We start from the raw sequence: 25,472 nt of genomic DNA on the forward strand, positions 1-25,472 counted from the left end.
GCCAGTTCTATATTCATCCCTTTACTGAAGCAAAGGCAAAATCACCGGGGAGACCATGCTAGAAAAATAGCTGCTTTCTTTCCTAAGCTTTTCCTCCATGAAAAAAAGTCAAGTCAACATTTCTTACCTCCCAAAGTTACTTCTGAAACTGAATGATCTTAGCAGATTTGAGTTCTTTTTTAAGAAGTAATCTGGGACAATCTGATCCATTCTAAAAAAGAGGAGCTTTCAGCTTCTGAGGTATATAGCTTCACTGTGGAAAAATCATCCCTGAAAAATCTACAGTAAAGGCAAAAAAGCCACACCAAGCTAAACTAGTCATCAGTTTTAAGAGTACAGCAAAGATCCTTCTAGAAAACTTTACCAGCAGAACTGTGCCCATTTTCAGCTTACATTTTGCACACAATTTGCATCCTTCCCATAAAGAAGTATCAGTTCTGAATGATGCGCTTGAACTTTAAAAGGCACATAAGCAGCTGTGACAGGTATCCATGTTTACATCGTTATCTCACTTGAGACAGCTTTGTATCAGCACATTTAAATGTATAATCGGTACAATAGCAGATTTTCTTCCTCAAAATGCCACCACATGCTACAACCTGATATCAAAACGCACTAATGACGGTTGCTGTTTCAAGATATCATTTTGAGCTAAACAGTTCTAAAAGAACTTGACTGAGACATCTTTTACTGCTGGAACAGAAGAATGTCCAAGCAATTTCATCTCTCTTCCTTTTAAGCTGCACCCAAGTGTGTTAGACACTCCAAACACTTGCTATTTCCTAATGCAAAAGCCTGATTGGCTCCTATCTAAAAAAAGAGCAAGAGTGTTTTAAGTAAAAAGCAAAAAGTCTTCGATCTTTGAAAAAAATCCTGTCACATATTTATTTAATTCTTTTTTACCACTGGAAGTCTCTAAGTCCCTTAAATCTTCACATGTTCTGGACTCTCCTTTCATTGAATTACATTTTTCACCTAGAAGTGGCCCTCAAAAGTAACTAACCAAGTCTTTACTAATACAGCTATGAAGCAGATTTTAAACAAGTAGTTCATTTATCTTACAAATGGCTAATTAATTTTTTGGAAAAGCAAACCAAAACAACCAATATGAAAAGCAACCATGCACCAGCAGGAAAATGCAGTTACAGACGAAAATACCCATTATTACGCTTCAAATGCTTAAAAAACTCCTCATCAATCCCGCAAAACAAGATTAATCACAATTTTACAGTACTGATAATTATTATAAGATATATATATTCAAAGCTGTACAAATAAGGTTGTTTGTCCATTTTTTAACTCAGTGGTTTTGTAGTGTTCATCATTAATCCTTCCCCCCCTTTGCATTACACCCATAAGATAAGAGTGGACAGTATAGGCCCTCCACAGTGCAGCAAGATGGCATTAAACAATGCAGCTAACAGATCTCAAATAGCAGTTAAAAGACATTAATTTTCTTTTTAACTGCTGGTTTGTAATTATTTTCACAATGTGGAAAGCTACAAGTAGCCTGTTCCACAAACTGACAGCTACTTGGAGAACAGTCCAAAAAAGATTTTGGGACTTTTTCTCAAGACAGCACAACACTCAGTGTCAACACTAGCTTTTCATTTCAATTCAAAGTCTCACTAATAGGGAAATCTTCAATACCTTGCCCTTGCAATTATCCCAACAACCTTTTCAAGCAGAAGCTGCAGCAGCAACCTGCTACTAAGGCCCCTGAAAAATCTAATGATAGTCAGAAGTAGTAAGAAATCAAAGAACATATGAAAGTATTAATTAGGCTATCAACAGGGAGACTCATCAGATTAATTTACATTTTGACATGAATTCTGAGGACCAGACAGGCTTGACTCAGTCGTTGGAATGACTCACAATGCCTTTCTGAGCAGCAAATTAAAATCACATTTGTTCTTTGCTGGACAACCTGGGAGTTTCACTACTAGCATTCTCTCTAAAAGCATATGTACTGAAAGCATTTTATCCTCTAACCTTTAGTACTGGCATAATCTCAAACTTTGGGAAGATGCCTTATTTCTGGGTCTTTTCAGAAGAATTAAGTATTTGGTGCAATTTTAAAATAATGTACAAAAGGATTTCTGGATGGTAGAAAGCAGTTAACAACACATTATTAAACCCAGATCAGGATGTTCTGAACGTACCTGGACATTGTAAAGCATAGGCAGCCATGGGATACAGAACTTTCTTAGTACAGGTACTGACAAAACCTATCCCCTGTCCCCACGATTTTTTTCATATTTTGCCCTCACTTCAGTAAGGGTATATATCCATGTCTTTGCATCATATACATTTCAAACAACAAAAAAACTAAAATCTAAGCAACAATTTAAAAAGGATGGCTAACCTATGTAACTTTGTTCTCCTGCACTGCAATGGACAAGCTTCCAACACTAAGAGATCCACATTCAAGTGATAATTACAGGAAGAGTTCTGTCAGACACAAACATCTTTTCAATCCCCTAGTGCATTTCTCAATTCTTCATCCAAATCCTGAAACCCATGAATGTGACCTAAGGCTTAGCTATGACCAATAGGTTACAAAACCTAATTTTTTTTTCCCACGTCATTGCTAAGAACAAACTTTTTGAAGGACACTCTTCATCAATTAACTAACATGCAAGGTCTTGGTTTCGTTCTGACAATGTTATGCCAGACAAAAAGTTTTGGGTGAGAGATCCAAAATACTCACTTCACTCTGTGGCTCCTGAATTACTCTGTAAAGAGATGAAATCAAAGCAGTCTTGTCTTTCAAGCTGGTAGCATAGCTGGATATGGATGTTTCTGGCAGCGTCTGAAATAAAGATTTTATAAACAATTTCTGTCATTAAAATATAAGAGCTATTTCAACAACAATTTTCCATCACAAGTCACTATTTCTCAGAGTTTACTATAAACTAAAGCTTTTTTCACAAAGAAATCCTCACATTTTCTGTTGCCAGAAGACACGCTGCACTCTATCAGTTTGCAATTCCATACAGAATGTAACAACAGTGGATGGGAAATTGATAAAAAAATAGTTACAAAAATGCAACCACCACTGAAATTTCACTGAGATGTGAAAACTTTTACACTTTTCAGATCCATACTTCAAGGAGTTCTCCAGACCAACTGTACACAAGTAGTGAACATTATTACCAGATACAGTATTCCGGAAAAAGACAAATTTCAGCTGATGGAAGTTCCAGCTCTTCTCTAACACTAAACGTTTTCTGTCGGTACTAAAGAAGGTAAAAATCTAACCTTTTTAACAACCCCTTAGAAGATGTAATAAGTACATGTACTTAAGTCTTAGAGAAATTATTATCTCCAGTCCTTCAAAGGACTCCACTCTACAGACAGGAAAACGTATCTCCAGTGTATCTAAGCAGATCAGGAGCAAAACCTAGTCACATCTGATACTCAAACCAATAAAATCATTCACCTATGATACACATTTTCACTGCTCTCTGTCACAAAGTATGCCACCCCAAAGAGGCAAGGAAAAAAAAATCCTTTCAAGCAGACATTTGCATTTATCTCATGATCTCAGCAAAACCCAAGGTTACTATCTTTCATTTTCTACAGGATGCAAGCACTCCTGAATACTTCACCAGCAGTGATTCAAATATTCTGGCTAAAAATCAGAGTGTATTACCTTGAACTCTGATAACCACTCCTCCACAACCCCAGTATCCACAGCTAACATCTTCCAACATCTGCTTCAAAACCTTCAGCCTGAAAGAATAAGTAAACACAGTTCGTGAATACTCCAGTCACCACATTAAGCAGATGATGTAAATTAAGTCTCTGTGAATATTGAAAGAATCTTATCATGATTTTCCTTGTTAACATTTTGCATGCTGACATTACTTTGAACTTTTATTGTACCTCACTTATGAATGCTGCTGGAAGCATTAAACACAGGAGTCTTCACATACAGCAGTTTAATAAATTCCAACTATGCACTGTGTGGGAAGTAAGCCAAAGATTTGCAGAAATGGCATTCTGAAAACAGAAAATATTACCTCCTAAATTTCAATTTCTTTTTCAGCTTACAAAACTCACAAGGAAACTGCATGGACTCACTGAAGAGAAACGACTGTTCAGGTTTTTGCTAGTAAGTGCTATTCCCAGCTTGGAAAAGGTCACTGAAATAAAGGCAGATGGAAAACCTTTCGGTCCTCCCCCTCCATGGCAACTGCAAGACAATGAGCCTGCTGCCTCAGCATGGAGCCTAAGACAGACTCCCCAGCCCAACATTCTGCCCAGTCTCGGACAGAGAGAGGTCGTCAGCAGTAGGACTTGAACATGGGAGATGCAGAGTGGCTACTGAAATTAATTTCTGACTTCTCTTCAGTTTTGAAAAACCATTTAAAAACAACTGTCCCTTGGAACAGCTCATTCTGACACCAAAGACCAATATAACAAACAAAAGACCAATATATCATTAAGATCTAGAACTACTAAAAGTTAAAAAAGCACACTGTTAGCTTATCCAAATTGTGCCCGTGGATTTCAACCACTGACAAAATTAAACACCCATCTGAGGAAAAAATTAACACTGTATTTGTGAAATGCTGAGTCATGGGAGATACCCCATCAAGTTTTACTTTGCCAGTTTAAAATTAGTTTTGAAGTATTGATATCCAAGTATGGGGTTGGTCCATGAACGACAAGCAAGGAAAAGATGGGAGATAGCACTTTTTATAACACAAACACAAATATTTTGAAATCCAGACTGTAGTACAGCAGTATATAGTATATATATACAATATATAGTGTGTATATATATATATAGTATATATAGTATATAGTGTGTGTATATATATACTGTATATAGTGTATATAATATATACAATATATTTTAAGAAGCCTAAAGTGAGAAGAACCAGATATGGTAATAGCAAAAGCTCACTATAACAAAAGCAAGGAGAGTGGGGAAAGCCCAGACTTAAATAAGGCTTTAAGGAGTGACCAAGATATTTCAACACAGCATAGACAAGGTTGTGAGGAAATTACTATTCAGACAAGAATGGCAAAAAGAATAAAATTCAACAGGCTGTCCACCAATTTAATTTTCAGAATAATTTTAATACACAATAAAAACATATGGCAACGAGAGACTTCTGTGCCCCCCCCTCACTTGCATGATCATTAAATAATAGACCAGGATTGGTGAAACCACGGGGAAGCAGCTGTGGTAAAGCCCTCTCACAACCCTAGAAAGACACCCAAGTCAGCACAAAGCTTACAAAACACTGTCTTTGGAAGATGAAAGGACAGCAGGGAAGGGCCAAGGAAACATAAGCATTTAATTTTTGGATACCAGACCACTGCCATGGCTGGAATATGGGCTCTTCAAGGACTGTGAGGGGCGAAAGCTGCCCTTTATTTGGGAGAGCTTTATTTGGGACACATGGAGCTCAGCCCTGCTGTGGACAATGAGACAGCTGGGAGCTTACGGGTCACAGGTGAGAGGGCAGAACAACATGTGTGACACCATGGCAGGTGTTTGCTGCTCACCACCTGAGCGAGACAAAACACAGGAAGCCCTCTTCATATACAGCAGGGGAAGTCTTGCATGAACAGGCACCTGGTCCTCACACAGAACATGAACCACCCTCCTATCTCTTGGAGGGGAAACAGAAGAGGGAACAAGCAACTCAGGTCATTTTTGGAGTGCTCTGATTATCACTTCCTGAAACAGGGGACTGAGGAGCCAAAGGCAGGCCCTCTGCTAAACATCCTCATTACAAGCATGGAAAAACTGGCCCGTGAGGTCAGGGTCAGGGCAGACACAGCTGCAGTGGCCATGACAAAGCAGATCATAGGATCCCAGTAAAGAAGGATCAAAGCAAGGGGGAGGATCAAGAATATTCTAGAGTGGTTCATGGGCTTTTGCAAAAATAGCAACAGGAAAACTAAGGCTCCATGACTGAATTAGCAGGGGATCTGCTGAGAGAAGATACAGAAAAGGCCAAGGTACTCACTGTCACCTTTGCTTCTGTTGTAACGAGCAAGAGCAGCCCCCAGGAACCCTGGATCTCAGAACACATAAAATTGCCTCAAATGCCAGAGTGGCTGAGGAGTCTCCATCCATGGAGACACTGAAAACCCAGTTTGATATGATCTTGAGCAGCAAGACACCTGTTTTAATTTTCACTATTTTGAGCAAAAGAGGTTGGACTTAATGATCACCAAAGATCCATTTAAACCTCATCCATTCTGTCATCCAGTATCAACAAAGAAATGGGAAGGATTACCATGAAGAATACTAATTTAGCTAAAAACCAAGTCTTTCTGAACAGCACTGGCAGTAACTGAAGGTGTAACAATGAAAATACAGAGCAACAGGCTGTGTGTGAGACCCTGCTGTCAAGTGAAGCTTTTAAGGGTAATATCATGTGCTAACAAACACAAAGACTAGTCCTACTACCATTATTGAAGCAACCACTTTCCCAATTCCTACAGAATCCCACAACCTACTAGCCCTACCTTCATTCCTGGACAGTGGACAAAGGCTTTTGCAGCATCTCATGCTTCAGCACATCTGACAATAGTAACCATTCCCTACTGAGACCCATTAATAGCACAAATACCTGTCCTAATACTGATTGCTTAAAGCAAAAATCTGAAAAAGAGGCAAGAGGAGTCCTGCGTATACCAAGTCCATAGTTGATACCACATTTATCCAAGAGATTTTTTTTCACCTTTCTCTAATGATCCATCAAGCATTATTTTCAGATTAAAGGTTCCCAGAGAACAGAGGTTTCATTTGACCAGTAAAAACACGAAGAGAATCTTTGGATGGCATTATCCATTGCAATAATACTTAAAGTTTTTATGATTCATTTTATAACTAAGTATTTAAAGATGACTAATTTTTTTTTTTTTTGCAAAAGCATGAACTTTTGAAATTACTTATATAAAAAAAAGAAAAAGGACAAAGTTTTTGCTAATCACATCTTTTATATTTCTTTTTAAAGTAGCAGAGGCATTCCACTGAGAGTTAAGGCAGTAGAAACTTACAGGAGATAAAGTGTCCTTATTTTACCTTCATGCTTTAAAAAGTTCATATATTAAAACACATTTTATTGAGTAAAAATTTAAATATTAAAACATATGATATTGAGTATCACAAATAAGAACTCTTAACTTTGCAATTATTTTCCATGAAGACAAGGATTTTGTGTTTAATTGATGTCCCCCAGAAGGAAAAAAGAGGTTTAATTCCATGTATCAGCTGTGTGGGATCTATTTAGACAGGCAGACAACCTACTGCTTTATTGAGGATTGCCTCATTTTGTCCTAGTTAAGTAACAGATCAAGTTCGACTGGCACAATATTTGGACAGCGTTGGAAAACCCGAGACTGTTCCAAAAGAAGGACTAACAAGTTTCAGTTAACAACACTATTTTTTGCTGAAGCCCACAAGTTTAAAGAGAGTAACTCTAGAATGGGATTTTTAACACCCATTAAGTGCACCAAAATAAGGCTTAGTTTATAGCATCTGTTAACCTTTTACAGAAAAAAAGACACAGAGGATTAAAAAAGCATGCCTTAATTACAGCTTTGTTTCAGAGGATATAACTGCAAGATATAGGCCACTGTAAGTATGAGATGTCCCAGTCACTACAGAATTAAAGCAACATAAAGCGGATAAAATAAATACCTGCTACTCTGAAGATGATAAAAAAAGAAAAAAAAATTAAAATTGCAGCAAGAATGTACTTTATAAATACCAAAATTGCAGTGGAAATTCAAATAAAACAGTAAACACCACACAGCATTTTTTCCCAAAAAAGTACAGGTTTAAGGTACATCAGCATGTAATTCTCTTTAAATTAATATTTTTTTTCTTGGTCTCTTCCTACTAAGTCCCTGCGAAGATTCCAAATGAGTGGAAGTTGAGAATTTCTTTAAAAACAACTTTTGTCACCACAAATGAAACAATACTTTGATTAAACGTGAAGAGCAGCTTCATCTGACCCCTTGCTCCTTGTTCATTTGCATATCCTGATGGAGATTGTCAAAGGAAAGAGAAGTCTCAATTATTTAAATACCACAAAACTACTTGTGATGCAGCTCAGTAACAGCCAGGTAGTTCAGCACTGTTGAATTTTTATTAGACACATACATGCATTCTTAGTTTATCTCACACATGAAGTATCACTTAAGGTGATACTCTTGCATTGCAGGTCTTATCTTCATATTTGCCACATGAAAGCAGGCATAGCTTATGCAGTCTAGCTAACACATAGCTAACTGTCTATATTTAGATGGCTAATATAAGCTGTACTCTTGTGCCTTGTGAGCTAAAAGCACTTTGGAATAGTTTCCACAAGACTCTCAACTTGGATTAGCAGCCAAAGATAGGATTTATAATAAATAATAATTAACAAGTTCCCAAGTCCTGAGCAGCCTCTGACAGCTGTTAATTGGTCTTGTTCTATTCTAATACTGTAAGTCTCCTTCCTTTGGAGATACCAATTTTTGTTTTGTTTCAAGATGAGTAGTACAACTTGAATAAAATACCAAAGAAATTTATGTAACAAAAGAAAGTCTCATTTAGAAGACTTCTACAAAGGCCCTAAAAAGGTAATTTTTGCCCCCCCTCACCCTTTACAGCACAACTACATCAGGAACTTACTGAATTTCCTGTTTTTAATAGAGGAGGGAGAAAAAGTTACTAGGAACTGAGCTGGTAGAAGGCCAGCCAAGACAAATTAAGACATATTCTCTGGCAAACTTACTAATGCATCCACCTACTCAAATGGCTTTGGATTTTCATACCTGTCACACAAGACTTTAATATAATAATATCAAATTATGTCTTTGAATGAAAACACAGACAACACATCCACAGGTTTTTCTTTAAAAATAAATTCTCAGAATAGGTGGCTTTCTTGCTCTTTACAACTATCCAGCATTTGCAGAATTCACCCACAGAACGCATGTGTGTCAATGAAATCTGGATTAAATACAAGGAGGCTGGACTTGGATAAAGAATGAACACTTGAGTTCTGCAGAACTGACCTTCTGAGATCACAGTATTAGATATTTGCTAGGGAAAGTCATAGAGCTGGAAAAAACCAAACCAGGAGCCAAAAACTGCTCAAGTCTCATCCTCTGGGAATTGCTGGAAGAGGAGAGTAAGCATACACTGCGTCTTTACCTAATTTGTAAAGTATCTGCTTGGAAGTCTTTATTACTTGCTAAAAAAGAAAAAAGAAAGTTAGCTTAAGGGAAACATGGAGCAGAAAGTGAAGCTATTTATGAACCATCAGCCAAATCTGTCAACTCACCCCAAAATAGGAACAAAGTAAACTGGTGAGCATTCCATTAGGAAACATCAGACCTATAAGAGACCTATAAAAGATCAAGCCTCTAGTAAATGTTCATCCTCTATTCTATAGTTGTTTGCACACAGAAGTAGGGATGGGCCAATTATGACTCAACTTTTCTTCCCTTCTGAAGTGGTAGAAGAAATATTAAAAAACAGTCAGCTCTACTTGATTCATCAAGTTCGTTTAAAGGACTACAGTCTACACTTAAAATCACTCAAAATCACATTGCTGAACCCTTTTTTCTCTCTTGTTTCAGAGACAAAGACACAATCCTTGGGAAACCACAGAACAGGAGGGAGCACTCTGGCAGGTGTTTTTTTGATTCAACTGCCAAAGAAGAGAATGTATTTTCCTGATGTTAATGCACAACTCATTTTAGTGATACAGTGATCTGTTCATTTTCTATACTATTTTGAATATGATCAAGATGTTCTGTTCAGATACTTGTAGATGCAGTAACAGGCAGAAAAACACTTGAAGTCTCTTGAGAAAAGAAACAGATGCTACTGTGGACTCCAAAAGCCACTCTGACAGGTTTCAGAAACCACAAAGGTCAGGTCTGACTTCTTGATATTTTTCAAACTTCCTCAAAGAAACAAACTCCCCATTGTGCTGAAACGGTCACATGTTCTATTCAAATATACAACTGCAAACAGTGCTCAAAGACTCGGTATCAATTATTCTCTGACAATTGCCATCTTCAGCTTAAAACAAGACAGTTATGGTGCACCAAGTGTCACTGACATAGGCTCAAGCGAAGTCCTGAAATGAGAGATGGTTATTCAGCATCTTCTAACAGGAGAAATAACAAGTTTTAGGTGACAGGCTCAAAACAAACAGGAATTACCAAAAACAATTTAGGAAGGAAGTATGCATTGATTTCTGGATAACGAACTTCACATAAATGCACAGAAGAAAACCCCACCTGGACATATGCATGGAAAAATCTACCCAGAACCACTAAATAGATAAGCATTTCTAGTTCAGAAAGCTGGAGTCAAAGGTTCCTCCCCCAGCACACTTCCCAGTTTTCTCTCAGTTCCTTTCTTGGCCTCAATTAACAGCCACTGCTAGACAATAAGGTTTCAGAAACTCGTCTGGTTCACCATAGTCATTCTGCAGTCTTCTGCCCAATATCATAGTGAACACACAAAGGTAACTGTTCTGAACATTTGTTTCCAGTGGTTTGTAAAGATTACTGAACCTTAGGAAGTGAAACTGCAGTCAATTTTAATTTCATCTTGCCAAGGGCATTATTCAGTTTTGCTTCCCATTTTCCCCTCCCCTCTGTCAGTGACAGAAGCAACCTTAGAAGCAGCTTAGAAGCTCTCTGATCTAGAGCTTTCACTTTATATCACAATGTAGAACACCAGCCTTAAAGAGTCAGGAGTCAATGGACTCTTCCAGGATAGAGATTTCAAAAAGATTTCCCCATCCTGTGCACATATGCTTCTTGAACAATTTACACTTGGAATATGATAAAATGATAGATATTTGCCCACCAAAGGGAGAAGTCCTTCTGAATGATATCCATTACAATTTTTAAAAAAACAACAGCTCTATTAATATTCAACCACAGATGACAGATCTCAATTCAGTTTTGATGACAGCAATTAAGGAAAAAAAATTGTCTATAGAAAGCAACCAAATATCAACTAGACCATACAGGAACTATAAATAACTGTCTTAAATGCAGTTGTTTCTTGGGCGAAGTATTCAGCACCACAGAATACTGTGTGGAGGTTTCTGGCCTGTAAAGTATCAAATACTTGATGTATCCAACTATAACTCATTCCTCTACAACCTTTCAATTCTGTTAAGAGGGGAAAAAAAAGAAAAAACAACAAACCACCTGTGGCTGACTTCATGAAACCACAAGGCCATTTACGTTGCTGGTAAATAGTCACATGGGCACACATGACTCAAAACATTCATGATGAAAGCTTTCTAAGAAGTCTCATGAAGGTAAGACTCCTAACAGCACAGGCTTTTGAAGATTTTTAATTCTGATTTTTGACTCCTGCCAAATCTATTTGCTCAATTTCAGATTAGTAATCAATTACAAACCACATTTGTACTCAACTACCCTTATATTCACCCTTTACTACCAAGGGGAAATGTCTCCCAAGACAACCAAATGACTTATGCCAGTCAAACAAGTCACCAGGATAGAGATATGAGACTACAATCACTGCTATATTCACTTCAATTTATACAAGCCCTAGTAAATCAGATCTATATTGTTTAAGAAGGACAAAAGCAGCCCTAACTGTACAGCACCAAAACGAAGTAAGAGGAAATAACTTCCACAGCTTGAATTTTATTTTTTCATCGTCCTCTTCCTCCTTGCTACCTTTTTTAATCCTGCTTTATTATTTCTTCCCTGTTGCCTACTGCACAAGTGCACACTCTAAGTACACCTGCCATACTGATAACCATAGCCAGTCAAAACTGACTGCCTGTAAATCAACTGACTCCAGAGTTACACCCCACTCTGTGGCAGGCAGAATCCCAACTCTTTTAAGTTATTTCATCTGGAGTACATCCACAAATAGCTTTTCTATAATCTGTAATTCATCAATAGTTTCATTATATGAAAATAAAGTAAGATTTATTACTTTCAAAGCAAAGTTTTTTAAGCTGCTAAAATATACTCACTTCCTCTTTTATTTCATGCAAACATTACTGTTTACATCTTATTGACTAAGAAAGAACAGATATATAAAAAGCATAATCTTAGAATAAAACACACATAATTGAAAAATTTTGTCTTCATTTAAGTCCTTATGTTTTCTGGATTCAGAGAGTTAACTGTTCAACACATACAAAGAAAAATCAAGATAATAACTATATGCATCTTACAGAAAAAGAAATTAGATTAAGTAACATTAAAATGAGTACAACCACAAGCTTAACCAAATAAATGAACTAGAAAGCTTCAAATATCTTGCCTTGTTTTCTATGTATCAAGACTTCTGCAACTTGTGTTGAGAACATCAGTGAACTGGCAATTCCACAGTACATGGCACAGTGCTCTTATCACTACTCTACGGGACAGCGGTGCTGCACAAGTTCACCACTTACAAGAAACATTCTGTACAGAACCCCTAACAAACTTACTGTTATTTTTCACCTTAGTTCCCTAAGCCCAAAGTACACTACATCCCTACAAAGTCAGGAAGCTTTCTCAAAACCCAAAGGCGAATTTAAAAGAGTGAAATATAATAAACTATAGAGAGAATAATTGTGTTACAGCTTTCATTTTAGTATCACATTACAAGCAATGGTCTTTCCAAAAGTATGGAGCGTTATTTTGGTAGCAATGCTGTGACACATAGCTCCTTGCCTCCTCAACCTTCAATTGTACCACAATATTACCTTTACAGGCAGTTATTCACCTAATCTATTTGTGAAGTCTATTTGCTGCGAGCTAATTTTAAAAACCAAGTTTTGTTTTCTAAGTGAAAATTGCAAGTCATCTCATGTTAGACTTCGTTCAGAACATTCAGTCATACGAAAAGAAAGGTGTTGGATAATTCAGCTGCTGAAAGACTCTCAGTGTAAAGCATGCACAGGCAGATGCTGCACAATAGCTTGAGTATGACTAAAAAGCATGTGGAGAACTGAGCAGGGGCTGAACTTCATCTCTGAGCATTGACTGTAAAAGACACAATTTTAACACCTTCTACCATTACAGCACATAGTTTCAGCTAGTACAAGTCCAGAAGCATTCATCTGGCAACTAGTTTAGCAGTGACCTATCAGAAGGAAAGTGATGCTGTTCACAAAGCAGAACAGAAGTTTGAGAGACTCTTCACCTACTTTTTAGCAACAACATTAAGAATGCAAGACTTGACCAAAACTTCCCAACTCTTCTGCCTGAGAATGAGATTTTAGGAGACTGCCTGTTTCCAAGCCTGCTCTAAATATCTGCACCTCATTCAATCTGGAAAGCAGCAATGTCTACCTGCAAGCCAGACACTAACTTTAGAAGATGCCATACAAGCCACACAAGGAAGGAATTTTGTAGCAGCTCTTGGGACTTCATTTCAACTGAATCTTCCTTCTGCCTTCGTGAAGTGTGAGGAGCTCCACAGAGAACTGGGCTGCAAAAGTCACAGGTGCTTCAGAAGTGACTTATGTCAGGTTCAGGCCCAGACAGGGTAAATTTTTGCAGTAGCTAGGAAGAGCATAGCCAAGATCCAGAAGCCATTCTATACCACCTCAACATTTCCAGGGGGAGCACTCGGGCTAGCCAGCTCTGCATGGTGAACTATCCTGTGTGCATTGTTTTGCCTATTTTGTACACTTTGCTATTGATAGTGCAGCTGTTACTGTTTCCTTTCTTATTCCATTCCTGTTTCCAGTAAATTGTTCTTATCTCAGCCTGTAATCTTTAGTTTTTGTGCCCCTAATTCTCCTCTCTATCCCTGCAGGCTGGGGAAAGGGAGACTGAGCAAGTAGTTGAGGTTTGGAAGGTTTCATTGGGAACATTACATTGGGGAATACCAATCCTATGCCAGGACAGCCTTATCTGGTAAAGCACAGACCCCTCTTTCAAGACAAACCCATTCCAGGACACCCAGCCCTTCACAAAGAAAATAGAACTCTCCCCAGGGCTTCCATTGGCTTCCCTGGATCAGCTGTGTCACCACACTGGCCTACCCAGGGAAGATCTACGGTAGAGCATAATATCAGACAAGATCAAATACTACAGCAATGGAAAGGTTTGATTTGGACTCAAGAGCCTTCATTTTAAGTAAATGCTCTGATCCATCCCATCACCCTAACCCTACTAATGCAGCAGCATTAGCATTCCTGGCAGCTTTCTAACTGCAAAGTATTATCTCCACTATACCATTCTACCATTTCCTCAAAGATCATGAAAGAAAAGCAGGAACCTTGCTATCAGGAATACACACCAGATTTTATAGTAAAAAGAGTTTTATGATAGTCTACTGACAGGTGTTTTAGTAGCTCATTTTCATAGAGGAAAAAAAAAACCAAGCCCTGTACAATGGTGTGCTTTCCAGAAGAGGGGTGCATCAATACTGCAAATAACCTTAGGCCTTGGTTTTAGTGGTCAATAACTGCTCCCTGTTAAATTACAGAATTAAAATTATCCATCAATATATGCATGCAATGCATGTATTTAGCTGTGTTAAACAGCTACAGGAGAAATATGCTTTATCTATTCATGACAGTTCTCTTATTCTTCCTCATGCCTTCACTTTCCCCCACCCCCACAACAGCCCATCTACATACACTCACAAGACTAGACACATCCATTTGAAAAACATTTCAGAGCAACTAAGAACAATTTTGTGGGTTTTTACATACTTTACAAGCTGCAGAAAAGCATGACTTCTCAACTAAAATTTTTAAGGGCAGGACCCACGCTTCTGTCTCATTCAGAAGATACATCCAATACATTAAATGCTCTACTGTCACACATAAATGCTTTAGTACAGACAAAATATATGCAACTCAAAGTCTCAAGAGAATTTACTACACCCTGTATGTCTTGCTTTGCATTGTAATTTTAAAAAAAGTCAAATCCCAAAAGCATAATAGTGTCAAAGCAGAAAAGGATTATAATTGTCTTACGTTAAGAGATGTATTAATTAAGATTGAATTCCTGTTAGATGAAAAAGCTTTTAAAATAAAAAGCTCCCATTTCATGAAAGCATTTAAAGGTCAGAATATTAATTACTCCAAGACACAGAAAGCTCATAAAATTCAAATTGTACAGGTTCTGGAAGGACTGTTTATTTGAGTTCAGATTTCCAGGGTAATTGATACTACCAAGCAATCTGCCATTATTCTGAAGTCACAACAACAGAAAGTTTCTATTGAATTTATAGAAACAGCAGAAAACAGTTTAAGATTAAAAATTGATTTGTTAATCTTAATTAAAAAGAGCATACATTAATTTTTCTTTTCCTGTTTCTTTTATTTGCATTCTCATGAAATCACACAATGTCTTCTTCTCAAGACAGGCCTGATTTTTAAGAGTATTCTCACATATCCTACATATCTACTAGTTCTAGAAGAAGTGAGCAGTGCTTCTATAATCAGTCATCGATTCAGAGTACTGGCTTAGACTACAGATTTGATAATTTAGAGCCAGGCAAATATTTCTGTAGCCTAACTACAAAGTGGTCAAAATTTATTTCTACAATAATCTCGAGTCTGTGAACTTGGGAACTTGATTTAATGTACTGTGCTTACAAGCAGCAACTGAGAAGTCACTTGAATGGCAGACAGAGTAGTGACAATACATGAAAATTGGTCATTGATTGCACATGTATTTGGGGTGCAGTGGACTGGATGAACTAGAGCTGAAGGACATCAATACAGCCTAACAACCCTTGGACACAACATGTTGGATTTGTAAAAAACTGTCATAAGCATACTAAAGAAGTGTCACAGTGAACCAAGAGCAAAGCAACCTCCAGCACATTGGATGAAAAGAATATAATCATGTGAATGGCCGCTTTTGAAACAATATGACATTTGAGGCATGGGGGTTAATTGAACAAAACAAAAAGACCATACACCTATCATTTAACATCAACAGACACGTTTAAGGAACTTCTTGAAGGGTAAGTGTGGCATCACTTGGTTCCTGTTTCATCACTCAGTTAACTTCCTATTCTCAGTTTTGTCAGTTCCTCTATTTACTGTAAAAGCAGGACATTCATCTAGGTACTCCTTCCCTCAACATTGAATGTACCCACATCCTACTCCACCTACCGAATTTATACTTGTATTCTACCACACCAAGAAGCAGCTGTAAATGGTTAAGGCAGTCCCTGCCACTGTGTCACAAGACTTGAGTGACTTTGTGAGCACCGATGAGCTAGCATCCACTTCTTTACCAAAACAGGGCAAAACCTCTAAGCCACATTTGAATAAAATAGGAGTGACCCAAAGATTTCCATTACTTCCTTAAGGAATGAATAAATATGTGCATTATGTATGGAAGGGAATGGCACAGTTTAGAGATCTCCTCCAATTATGTTGTTTTGGGTGGAAAATCATTATCATTTTCCCCTGTGCAGTTACAGCCAGTAAAGTCTGGGAGAAAATATCACTGCACAAATAACCACTCCATTCTAGTAAAAACCCTTGGTAACCAATCCAAAGGCATATGCTTCAGATATTCTTAAATTTTAGCCTACCAACAAGGAGAATAATAATGAAAATACATATACCAAACTAAAGTAAAGCAGCAAAAGAATTAAATGTAGCAGAGACTGCAAATTTACTCAGCCAATCCCCAGCATGATGCAGAAGTGCTGGAAGAGTAGTTCTGCTATATTTGTACACATTACTGAAAATTCAACAAAACTTCAACCAATTCCAGCTGAGACAACAGAATCCTGTTACTTCAAGTTGTATCATTACAGACTAAGCAAAACAGATGTTTCCTTTATTGTGTTTCACTGAGTAACAGAACAAATTTGATTGCATGAAGTGTCTCATCACAACAAGACTGTTGCGAAAATACTCCTCATTTACAGTACTGACACATAATGCTGCTGAAAAAACAGGTGGGGGGGTAAACAAACTCAAAAGCTTTTTCCTCAGCTTTACAATTAAATATAAATCACATTCTCTTAAGACAGGCAGAAATTCGTAAATATTATACCAGCACTCACAAAGCTACAGATGCACATGTAAGCAGATGTGCAGAATTACTGTCAAATGCCTCTCAGCTGTTCCTCTGGCTGCTGCACTGGGAATTTAGTTCAAAGCAGGGAAAAAAATGCAGGAGCCTATTAAGTCTTTCTACACCTGACATACAGAGTCAGTATAATTAGGAACATAAGAGATGTGAGCAGAAAGACTGCAGCTTATTGAGCCTAAAAGCTGTAACTGAGTCAAGACAGTAACACATCTGCAACATGTGACATCAAACAGGCAGGTATTTTGGCACAGCCTAAAGGAATTCAGTAAGAAATATTCTTTTAACTGAGTATACAGTAATTGGTTTAACCAGATGTGCTATTAAACACAAACTATAGGATTATACTCAGCATTTCACTGGCAAATCGAGTCTAAATTGACTGTAAGGAACATAAAATTGTTGCTTTAGCACGAAGTACCAAGAGCTAAAGTACCCAAACACTGCTCCTTCCCTCACTTTGATCACACTTTTCTCCCCTTCTTCAGCCTAATGCCAAATACATGATGCTGCAGTCAACCTATCTCAAATCTGGAAGAAACAGAATTTCCTTCAGCAGGCAAATACTTCAAAGGAGTATTTACTGGTGGGAGGGAATTAATTTTTGTACCTGAAGATCCTTTAGTCTACTTCCTCAGGTAGAGATGTGACTGTAGCATACCTGATGTGCTCTACGTAGTACACTGAAAATATTCACAGTATTCTAAATGACAGAGAAGGTGGTTAGTGTTAAAAACCTGTCAAATGTAATTTTTTTAAATTTACTAGGTCAGCTTAACACTTTCACACAGATTCCAGTCATCTCCTTTAATACAGTATTAAAGGATTGAAAAGAATTAAGAATAGAAAACAATTGCTTTTACTTATGAGAACAGGATTCAATTGCTTGAAAACAAATCATGATGAATTAGTACAGCCTTGACCATTAACCAGACACTCACGGAGACCTTACATTATCCAGCACTAGCTCCTGTACAATACTCAGACTACTAGACAGCTTAATTGTTGAGTATTAGATATAATTCTCTACCACATATTTCAAGTGTAATGGGATTTTTTCCCCTCTTCCTAAAAAAAAGTACTGCAATAAAACATAGCAAAAGTAGTGAATCATGGTGTTTAGTATTAGCAAAATATTAAAGTTGTATGCACCATTCGTCAGGTTGAAATTAATGCCTTGCTGAAGCATAAATATTTATCCAGCACAAACAGCAGGAAACCTTAGGAGACAGCATGGCTTTAAGCACCAAAGTGTGTTAATTAGTACCCAGTGCAGCTTCAGAGCGTGCTATGCTATTTTTAAATAAAGGTTAGCTTCCAAATAGAGGAAAGTAGCAAAATGTAAAAGTAAGAGATAGGATAGCCTAAGAAAGCTGTCTTCAATAGCTATCAAAAGTGCCCCAAATATACTTTTTTTTTGTCACAAAGTTTTGAATGAGAGCTCTTGTGCCAATCAGGATGGAATACAGATACTTAGCAACTTTTGCATCAGCAAAAGGCATGTTTTACTAGTATTACTTTCACCTAAATTTCTCCGCTATGCTTCAGTTGCTACACAGCATTTCATATCATCAGAGGTAAGAGATGGAAAAACAAAAACATACATCTGTTTTGAAGAGATAACCCATTCCCAAGTCTTTGTCGCAACAACCAGATGACTCTTCAGCACTGCTGGTCATTTATAAATTACAAAACATTTCATGCACACCCACACTTTCCATGGCATTCTCCATATACAAGGGTGACGATAATTAAATATCTGCCCAAAGTCTATGTCCTTTATTGATTCCAGTTCTACTAAATAATGCTACTAATAACGACTGTTTATTGAACCCATCTGTTTTTACATTTGTACACCATTTAGAAGTTACATTGAAGCCTTATAAACAGAACCTTTAATTCATCACACTAACACGTACCCCAACATCCTCCCCTTTCTGGCATTACAAGATAAAACAGGGTCACATTCAGACAATTTCAGGACTCACTTGGCTGTAAGTTGTACTGCTTTCATTCACCGTCTTTCCAGTTGTTAGCAAAGCATGTAAGTTCATGTGGGGCTGTGACTAAAGAAATTGCCATAAATAACAGTTGCCCTCACAGACTCAGCCAAGATTCTATTTTTATTCTGCTCCTCTTGAACATGGTCCTGATTAGGGCAAAGGCTTCAAAACAGTTTCACCACATGTACAAGAAAATACTTCATATCCAGAACTAATTTAGAAATGCTATAAACTGAAAACTATTACAGTTGTTAGATTTTTCAGATGTTTGTTTTGGTGTTCTGGGTTGTTGAGGTTTTTTTGTATCTAATCCAAGAGTATTTGAGTTTACGTGCCAGCAAAGTTCCAATACAAATTCTGATAGAAGCCTGATTTACAGAAAGAACAAATGCAGAAGCATTTCACCTGTCACCCTTGTGCAAAACTTTTTAAATTGTAAATGTTTTAAAGTAACTTTAAATAATTCAAGTGTCTGTTGTTTATAGAGAAAATCTCAAATTCATGCGAAAGTACTTAATCTAAAAAGTGTGTGCATACACTTCCACAATACAGAGTAGAGAAAAGAGTCTGGCCATTGTTGGAATAAACATTTTAATGGCATGAATGCAGAGCTTTAAACACAGCCTAGCAGCAATATGCAGTTGCGACACATTAAAAACATTTTCATACTTTAGTACCCCTTGTCTTCAACAACACTGACACAGATTTCTGTCCTTATCCTGACACCTTGTTGCTGCCTTCCAAGTTTATCTCATGAAGCATTTCAAATAAACTAATCCAATTAAAGTTTCTAAATAACTGATGCTAATAAAAAAATGCTTTAATTCCAACACATTCTCCACTTCCATATATACATTTCATACATCACCATTTCAATTCTAGGAACTGAGGACAGCAAATGCCAAAAGGGCTATTTTTCCTGGAACAGAAAGAAAACACAGATATAAAGAAAAGACCTCATGCCCAATATTCTAATTTAACTTGTCTTTTTTATATATATACTTGCATAATTAAACAGAACAGCATTAATAAAACAAAAGATGTAATTCTCCTAAGCAGGGAAACAACAAGATTCCAGTAAATCAACTAACCCTTTCAAGCACATCCTACCAAGTACAAACCAACACACCAAAAGACACTGCATATAAACTGCAGGTTTTAAGCATGCTGTATTTCCATAATCCCATGGAAATCTCAGAGATTAGACAGAGTCACTCCAGTCAAACTATTTAACCTCAGAAGATAATTACAGATGAGCAGTCTTCAGTTTTTCTGAAGTGTATGAGATTTGGACTCTGGTTCTCTTCAAAGAAAACAGAGTATGCAGTCAGGGAAGGTCACACTGTCAGGCTTCTCATCTCCTATACAGCAAGCTCAGATCTCTGGTTTAAATTTCATGCACCTTGCTCTTGGTAGACTGACAGCTTGTGTTACTGGATGTAACACACAGGAGTGCAGTGATTCACAGGTGTTAACTTCCACTTCTGCTAAGGAAACTACCTCCACCGTCCTATGGGAGACCTGAGGATAAGCTTTGTACCGAATCTTCCAGTTGAGAGAGAGGAAGCGTGCCAGGTTATGCAGAGAGCGCATTTGCCAAAGGGAAGGGCTGGGAATGAAACCTGACCTGCCAATTCACCTAACGGATTTAAATCTAAGCTCTTCCCGATGGAGGCTTTCTATGTTTGCTGAATGCACGGGTGATCTTTGTTAAGAGCCCAAGAGCTACTACATTTTAATATTCTCATCAACACAAACATTTATGCCTCATGAAAGTTCATCTGAAAGCCTCAAATATTCCACAAGCTCTTAGTCCCAAAGGGAAGCCTAGGAACTGTGACTTTTCTCTAAGAAATCATTTTGCAAACTATGCATTCTCCATACAACCTGAAAAAACACAGCGTCGCATCAGACCATTTGTTTTCTAATTAAAATAACCAGACATTAGCCAACATTTTATACCTAATAATTTAAACCCCCACAATTAATAAGGCAATCTTCACATTGCATGCATTCAAGCCAGTGACAGGTTAAGAAGACAACCGAATATTAAATATTAAAGCCTAAGGTAGGCTTTAATGAAAATCAGTTTCCTGACATGAACATGAGGAAGGTTCAAGATATTGGGGTTTTAGAGGAATGTGTACTATGAATGAGACCTTAACTCAGTGATTTACTGACAGGTTTGACCCAGTCACATGCATCAGCAAATGCAAATTCGAGCAAATGCTCATCTCCCAGCTTAGAGCCAGCCCCACTGTGCTAAGTAAAACACCGATGACACACACCACTTGTAGTGCCCAGCCTTACAATATCTCACACACATAAAATCAGAATCCGAGTGACTTAACCACTCAGCTATTCCTGGGAACATGTCTCCCATGGACTCTCACAAGTGAAAGCAAATCCGCCCATGCAGGAGACTACAGCACAATTTCAATGTGATTCTGCCCAAACAGTCTTTTTCCTTGGAAGAAGCTTTCTGATTAAATTTAAAATGTCACTTTAAAACAGCTCACTGTTGCAAGGAAGTGAATTGTTACAGTCAATAAATCATCCCAAGTAGTACGAACTTCCTCCAAATTATCATCCTTCTGATAAAAGGCCTATTAGAAGTGCCTTGCCTCACAAAGAGATTATCACAGAAGAGAAGCAGACAGGTTTTGTATTTCAAAATTAAAGGTTTAGTATTTTTTTCCTACTGTCAAGGAAAAAATACATCCAAAAACACTGCCAGAGGGATCTAAAATTCAACTTCAAAGTATATTACTTTTACCAAAACTATTTCACTGATGAAACTACAACAGATTGCAAATTAAATTGACCACATTATACAACATTACTTACTTTTTGTAACATAAAAGAACTTGTTGAAAGGTGGAGAGAACAAAAGCAAGATGCCACTGGGGGTGTGAAACTACATGATCTTTAAGGTCCCTTCTAACCCCAACTTTTCTATGATATTGTGGAAAGCACAAACTTCTGAAAAACCACTGTAGCATGTAAGTCCATTACTGGAGGGAAAAACTGCAGAAAAGCCTTTTAGATGCCATGAGGTGCAGTCATCAATGTCACTCTATGCTTTACTCCAGAACACTGCTTTTTGCCTCTCTGCAGCGCAATTTGCACAGCTTGCCTTGAAAAAAGAAGTCACTAAATCTGAATTTGCAGCTAACGACCCCAACATCAACCATGTAACAGAAACTTTCATATTTTGCTCTTCTACAGGCGTTAAAACTTCTGAAAGGTGGATACTAGTAGGACTTCATGATCGTCAAATACACAAATCTTCCCCCTGTGAACCTAAGGCTGGGGAGCTTTTTCGGCAGCGAGCTAGAATTCAATTGGACGGGAAACAAACGTGATGGCTGTCGGGATTACATGGGACAAGACGAGTCCAGGGGCACTATCTCCGCTTCCATCGTCACATACATTAAGCACACGGCAGGTCGCTCCAATTTAAGTGCGCCGCGTTAACCCGCAGCCCGCTCCGAGCCAACTCCGCGCTTCTAACTGTTGCTGCCACCTCCCGCATCCCCGCGGCGGGCACGAAACTCTCCGCGCCAGCGACACCGCCGAGCGTACCCGCAGCACGGCTTGCGATGAAGGCGTTTCACAGCCCGCCGCCCAGCTCTGCCCCACATCTCCCACCAAGGTCTGCAGCGGAGCCGAGAAGCCCGCCGAGAGGCACCGCGCTGCCTGCCCTGCTCCGGGGACACCGCGGGAGCGGCTCCTTTGTCTCTCCCGCAGCCCCGGTCGCCTTCTCCCGGCGGCTCAAGGCGCCGCTGCCCCGCCGGCCCCCAGACGCCCCGGCGATGCCGCCCCTTGCCCACCGTGCCCTGCCGCAGCCGGACCGGGCGCGGGCGGTGCGCGGCGAGTGGGTGGCCAGACGCGGCCGGGATGCCGGCGGGGCCCCGGGAGGACCCGCGGGAAATGGGGGAAGCTGCAGCCGGTGCCCGGTGCCGCCCCACAGCCCCGCACCGGGGGCAGGGAGCCGCCCTGCCCCTCCATCGCGCCCGGGCACCGGCCCTGACCCCGGCAACTCCGCCGCCCCCGTCCCGGCCTCCCTCCCCGCGCCCTTCACCCACCGCAGCCCCGGCGAGTGGCGGCCGCTCCAGCCGCGCGCCGCCGGCTGCCCCGGGGTGGGGCGCGGGACCCGCAGCCTGGGGGGGGCTCCGCTCAGTCGGCCGCGAGTTGCCCGACGGCCTCGGCCACCCCGTCGGATGCGCCAGCCCCGCACGGGAAAAAAGTTGTCCCCGCGGGAGCGGCCGGGAATCGAACTCACCCTCCCGCCCGGCGGCTCCGCCGCGGCCGCGACTCAAACTCACCCTCCCGCCGGGAGCGGCCGCGGCGGGCGGACACCGCCCGGCCCCGCCGCTGCCTGGCAGCGGCCGCAGCCAACCGGAGCAGGCAGCGCGGTCACGCCAGCCAATAGCGAGGCAGAGCGGGCCGTGCGCGCGCCCCGCGCCCCGGTGGGCGGGGCCGGCCCGCTCCGAGGGCGGGCGCGCTGTGAGGGAGCCCCGCGGGGAAGCCGGACGAGTCATGGACTCTCTGCCGCGGCGGGGCCGGGTGCGTGGTCCTGGGGGAAGCTCGGGCGGAGTCGTGCCCCGCGGGGAGATGCTCCCTGCGAAAACTGCCCTGCGAGCGCGTGTGGCAGCGGGCACTCGGAACAAAACGGGCGGCGGTGCTTGGGACGGGTTCGAGAGAGCAGCACCAGAGCCGCGTGTGTTCTACCGCTGTCCCAAATCACACATTCCCCCCGGCCTGTCACTTGGAAAGAAGAATAAAGCTTGAGGCAAGAACAGGGGGAGGCAGCCAGGTCTGACAGTGCCCCAGCCCGACAAAGGTACGTCTGACAGCTCCACGGGAGATGCTTACAGGCACCCTGACGGGAACGACACGGAATTAATTTTCATCATGTGTGTCTAAATCACTAGATACTGGATTCTCATCAGCCTTCCCCAAGTGAAGCAATTGTGGGCAAGTCTCATTCCACAGCAATCCAAGGCCTTTTCAAATGCAAGTAGTATTTTTTCCCCCTATATTTTTTTTTCCTACTGCCATCCTTGAACTGCTCTGAAGAACAATCTTGAAATAAAACCGCGTGTCCCACAAATAGCTACTTTCTATTTTCACATTTTTTTGTTACCACCAGAGTTTCTTTGTAAGTGTGCTTTTAGGATATAAGTTTTATTCCTCAGATGCACGCACTTGTGGTAATCCTTTGAATTAATAAAAATGAAGTTAATCAGTAATCTAATTACTCTGAATTAATAAAATATAAAGTTAATCAGTAATCTAATTGCTGTGTGATGAAATCAAGGCAAGAAGGCTTTGTTATGGCTGTGATTTGGTCTGTGTCAAATATCATATAATGACAGCCTGAATTAACACCACCAACACTGTCAAAAAGTGCTGTCCCATATGATTACTCATTTAAAAGCCATGGTCTTTTACGCCTTGCACATGTTCATTTCCTTAGTTACTCTGTACAGGTAGGTAATGTGTTCACACACAAGTTTATTTACTTCTCTGGAGCCTTAAACCTGAGAAAATACCAGGTTCAATGCACTTCTTCTTTCTTGGCCATCCTGCATATGGACATCAGTATCGTTCTGTCTGAGCTGTTTCTAGACTTGTGCTATTGTACCATTCATTTCCCTAGGTATGTAGTACACTAATTTGTTGGCAATAAAAGATGTGTTATTTTCAAGGACCTTTTAGAATATAAACCATAATACATAAAAATTGCTTTTAGAATATGAATGTCTTACTAAGCCATTTGTCTTTAGAATACTCCCACTGTGTTATGGTCTAAATTCATGCTGTCATCAGTTTCTATGACACTGGGTAAAATAGGTCTGTTTTCCTGAAAAGATAGATATTAATTCCAGCAAAGGTTTACATAAGCTTTATTATTTCACTAAAATGAAGAGAGACACTTAAATGCCATAATTGTAGGAACAACCAAATGGAACTTTTAAAGGGATATAATAAACTTTTACCTTTGAAAGAATATATGTCTGTATCATAACCAGAATACTTAACAGTTTGGGGATTTTGGTTTTTTTGAAGCTCTTTACCTGACTGACTTTCTCTGCCTTCCCATCACTATTTCTGCCAACAGTATTGCAGGTCTATACAGCTTCCATCACAGTGTCTTTCCCACCTGCTGCCTGCAACTATTCCTGAGACCCTCCTGGTTCTTGTGACCCAACAGCTACAAAAAAGGCCAAGTCAATTCAGTCTGAAGAGAACCAAGTAGAAAAACCCAAGTATTTTTAAACATGATGCTATCCCCTGAGCTGGTTTACTGCTCAGTTCTGCAGTTCTGAGAGCAGCAGTTCTGAGAGGACCAAAGAAAAAGCAATGCAAGGAAAGATACAGCAGTGCAGAGGAGTGTATTAGCCTGCATGGTCAGACCCAGTGTCA

General features: G+C 39.7%; 1 protein-coding gene across 8 annotated transcripts in view; it reads right to left on the minus strand.

Moving 5' to 3' along the window:
* Positions 1-23,412, minus strand: part of HYCC1 (hyccin PI4KA lipid kinase complex subunit 1) — a 39,158-nt gene extending 15,746 nt beyond the window's left edge. For 3 of the 8 annotated variants that reach the window (XM_058832086.1, XM_058832079.1, XM_058832087.1), the window contains exons 1-3: positions 23,326-23,412; positions 3,656-3,735; positions 2,711-2,812 (exon numbers count right to left, since the gene is read on the minus strand). In XM_058832086.1, coding sequence (XP_058688069.1) covers positions 2,711-2,812; positions 3,656-3,706 — 153 coding nt within the window. In that variant the 5' untranslated portion in view covers positions 3,707-3,735; positions 23,326-23,412. The other 5 variants (XM_058832081.1, XM_058832080.1, XM_058832083.1 and 2 more) reach the window with 5 other exon arrangements.
* Between the last annotated feature and the right edge of the window lie 2,060 nt (positions 23,413-25,472).

This window comes from Poecile atricapillus, chromosome 2 (genome assembly GCF_030490865.1).
Source record: "Poecile atricapillus isolate bPoeAtr1 chromosome 2, bPoeAtr1.hap1, whole genome shotgun sequence".
NCBI lineage: Eukaryota > Metazoa > Chordata > Aves > Passeriformes > Paridae > Poecile > Poecile atricapillus.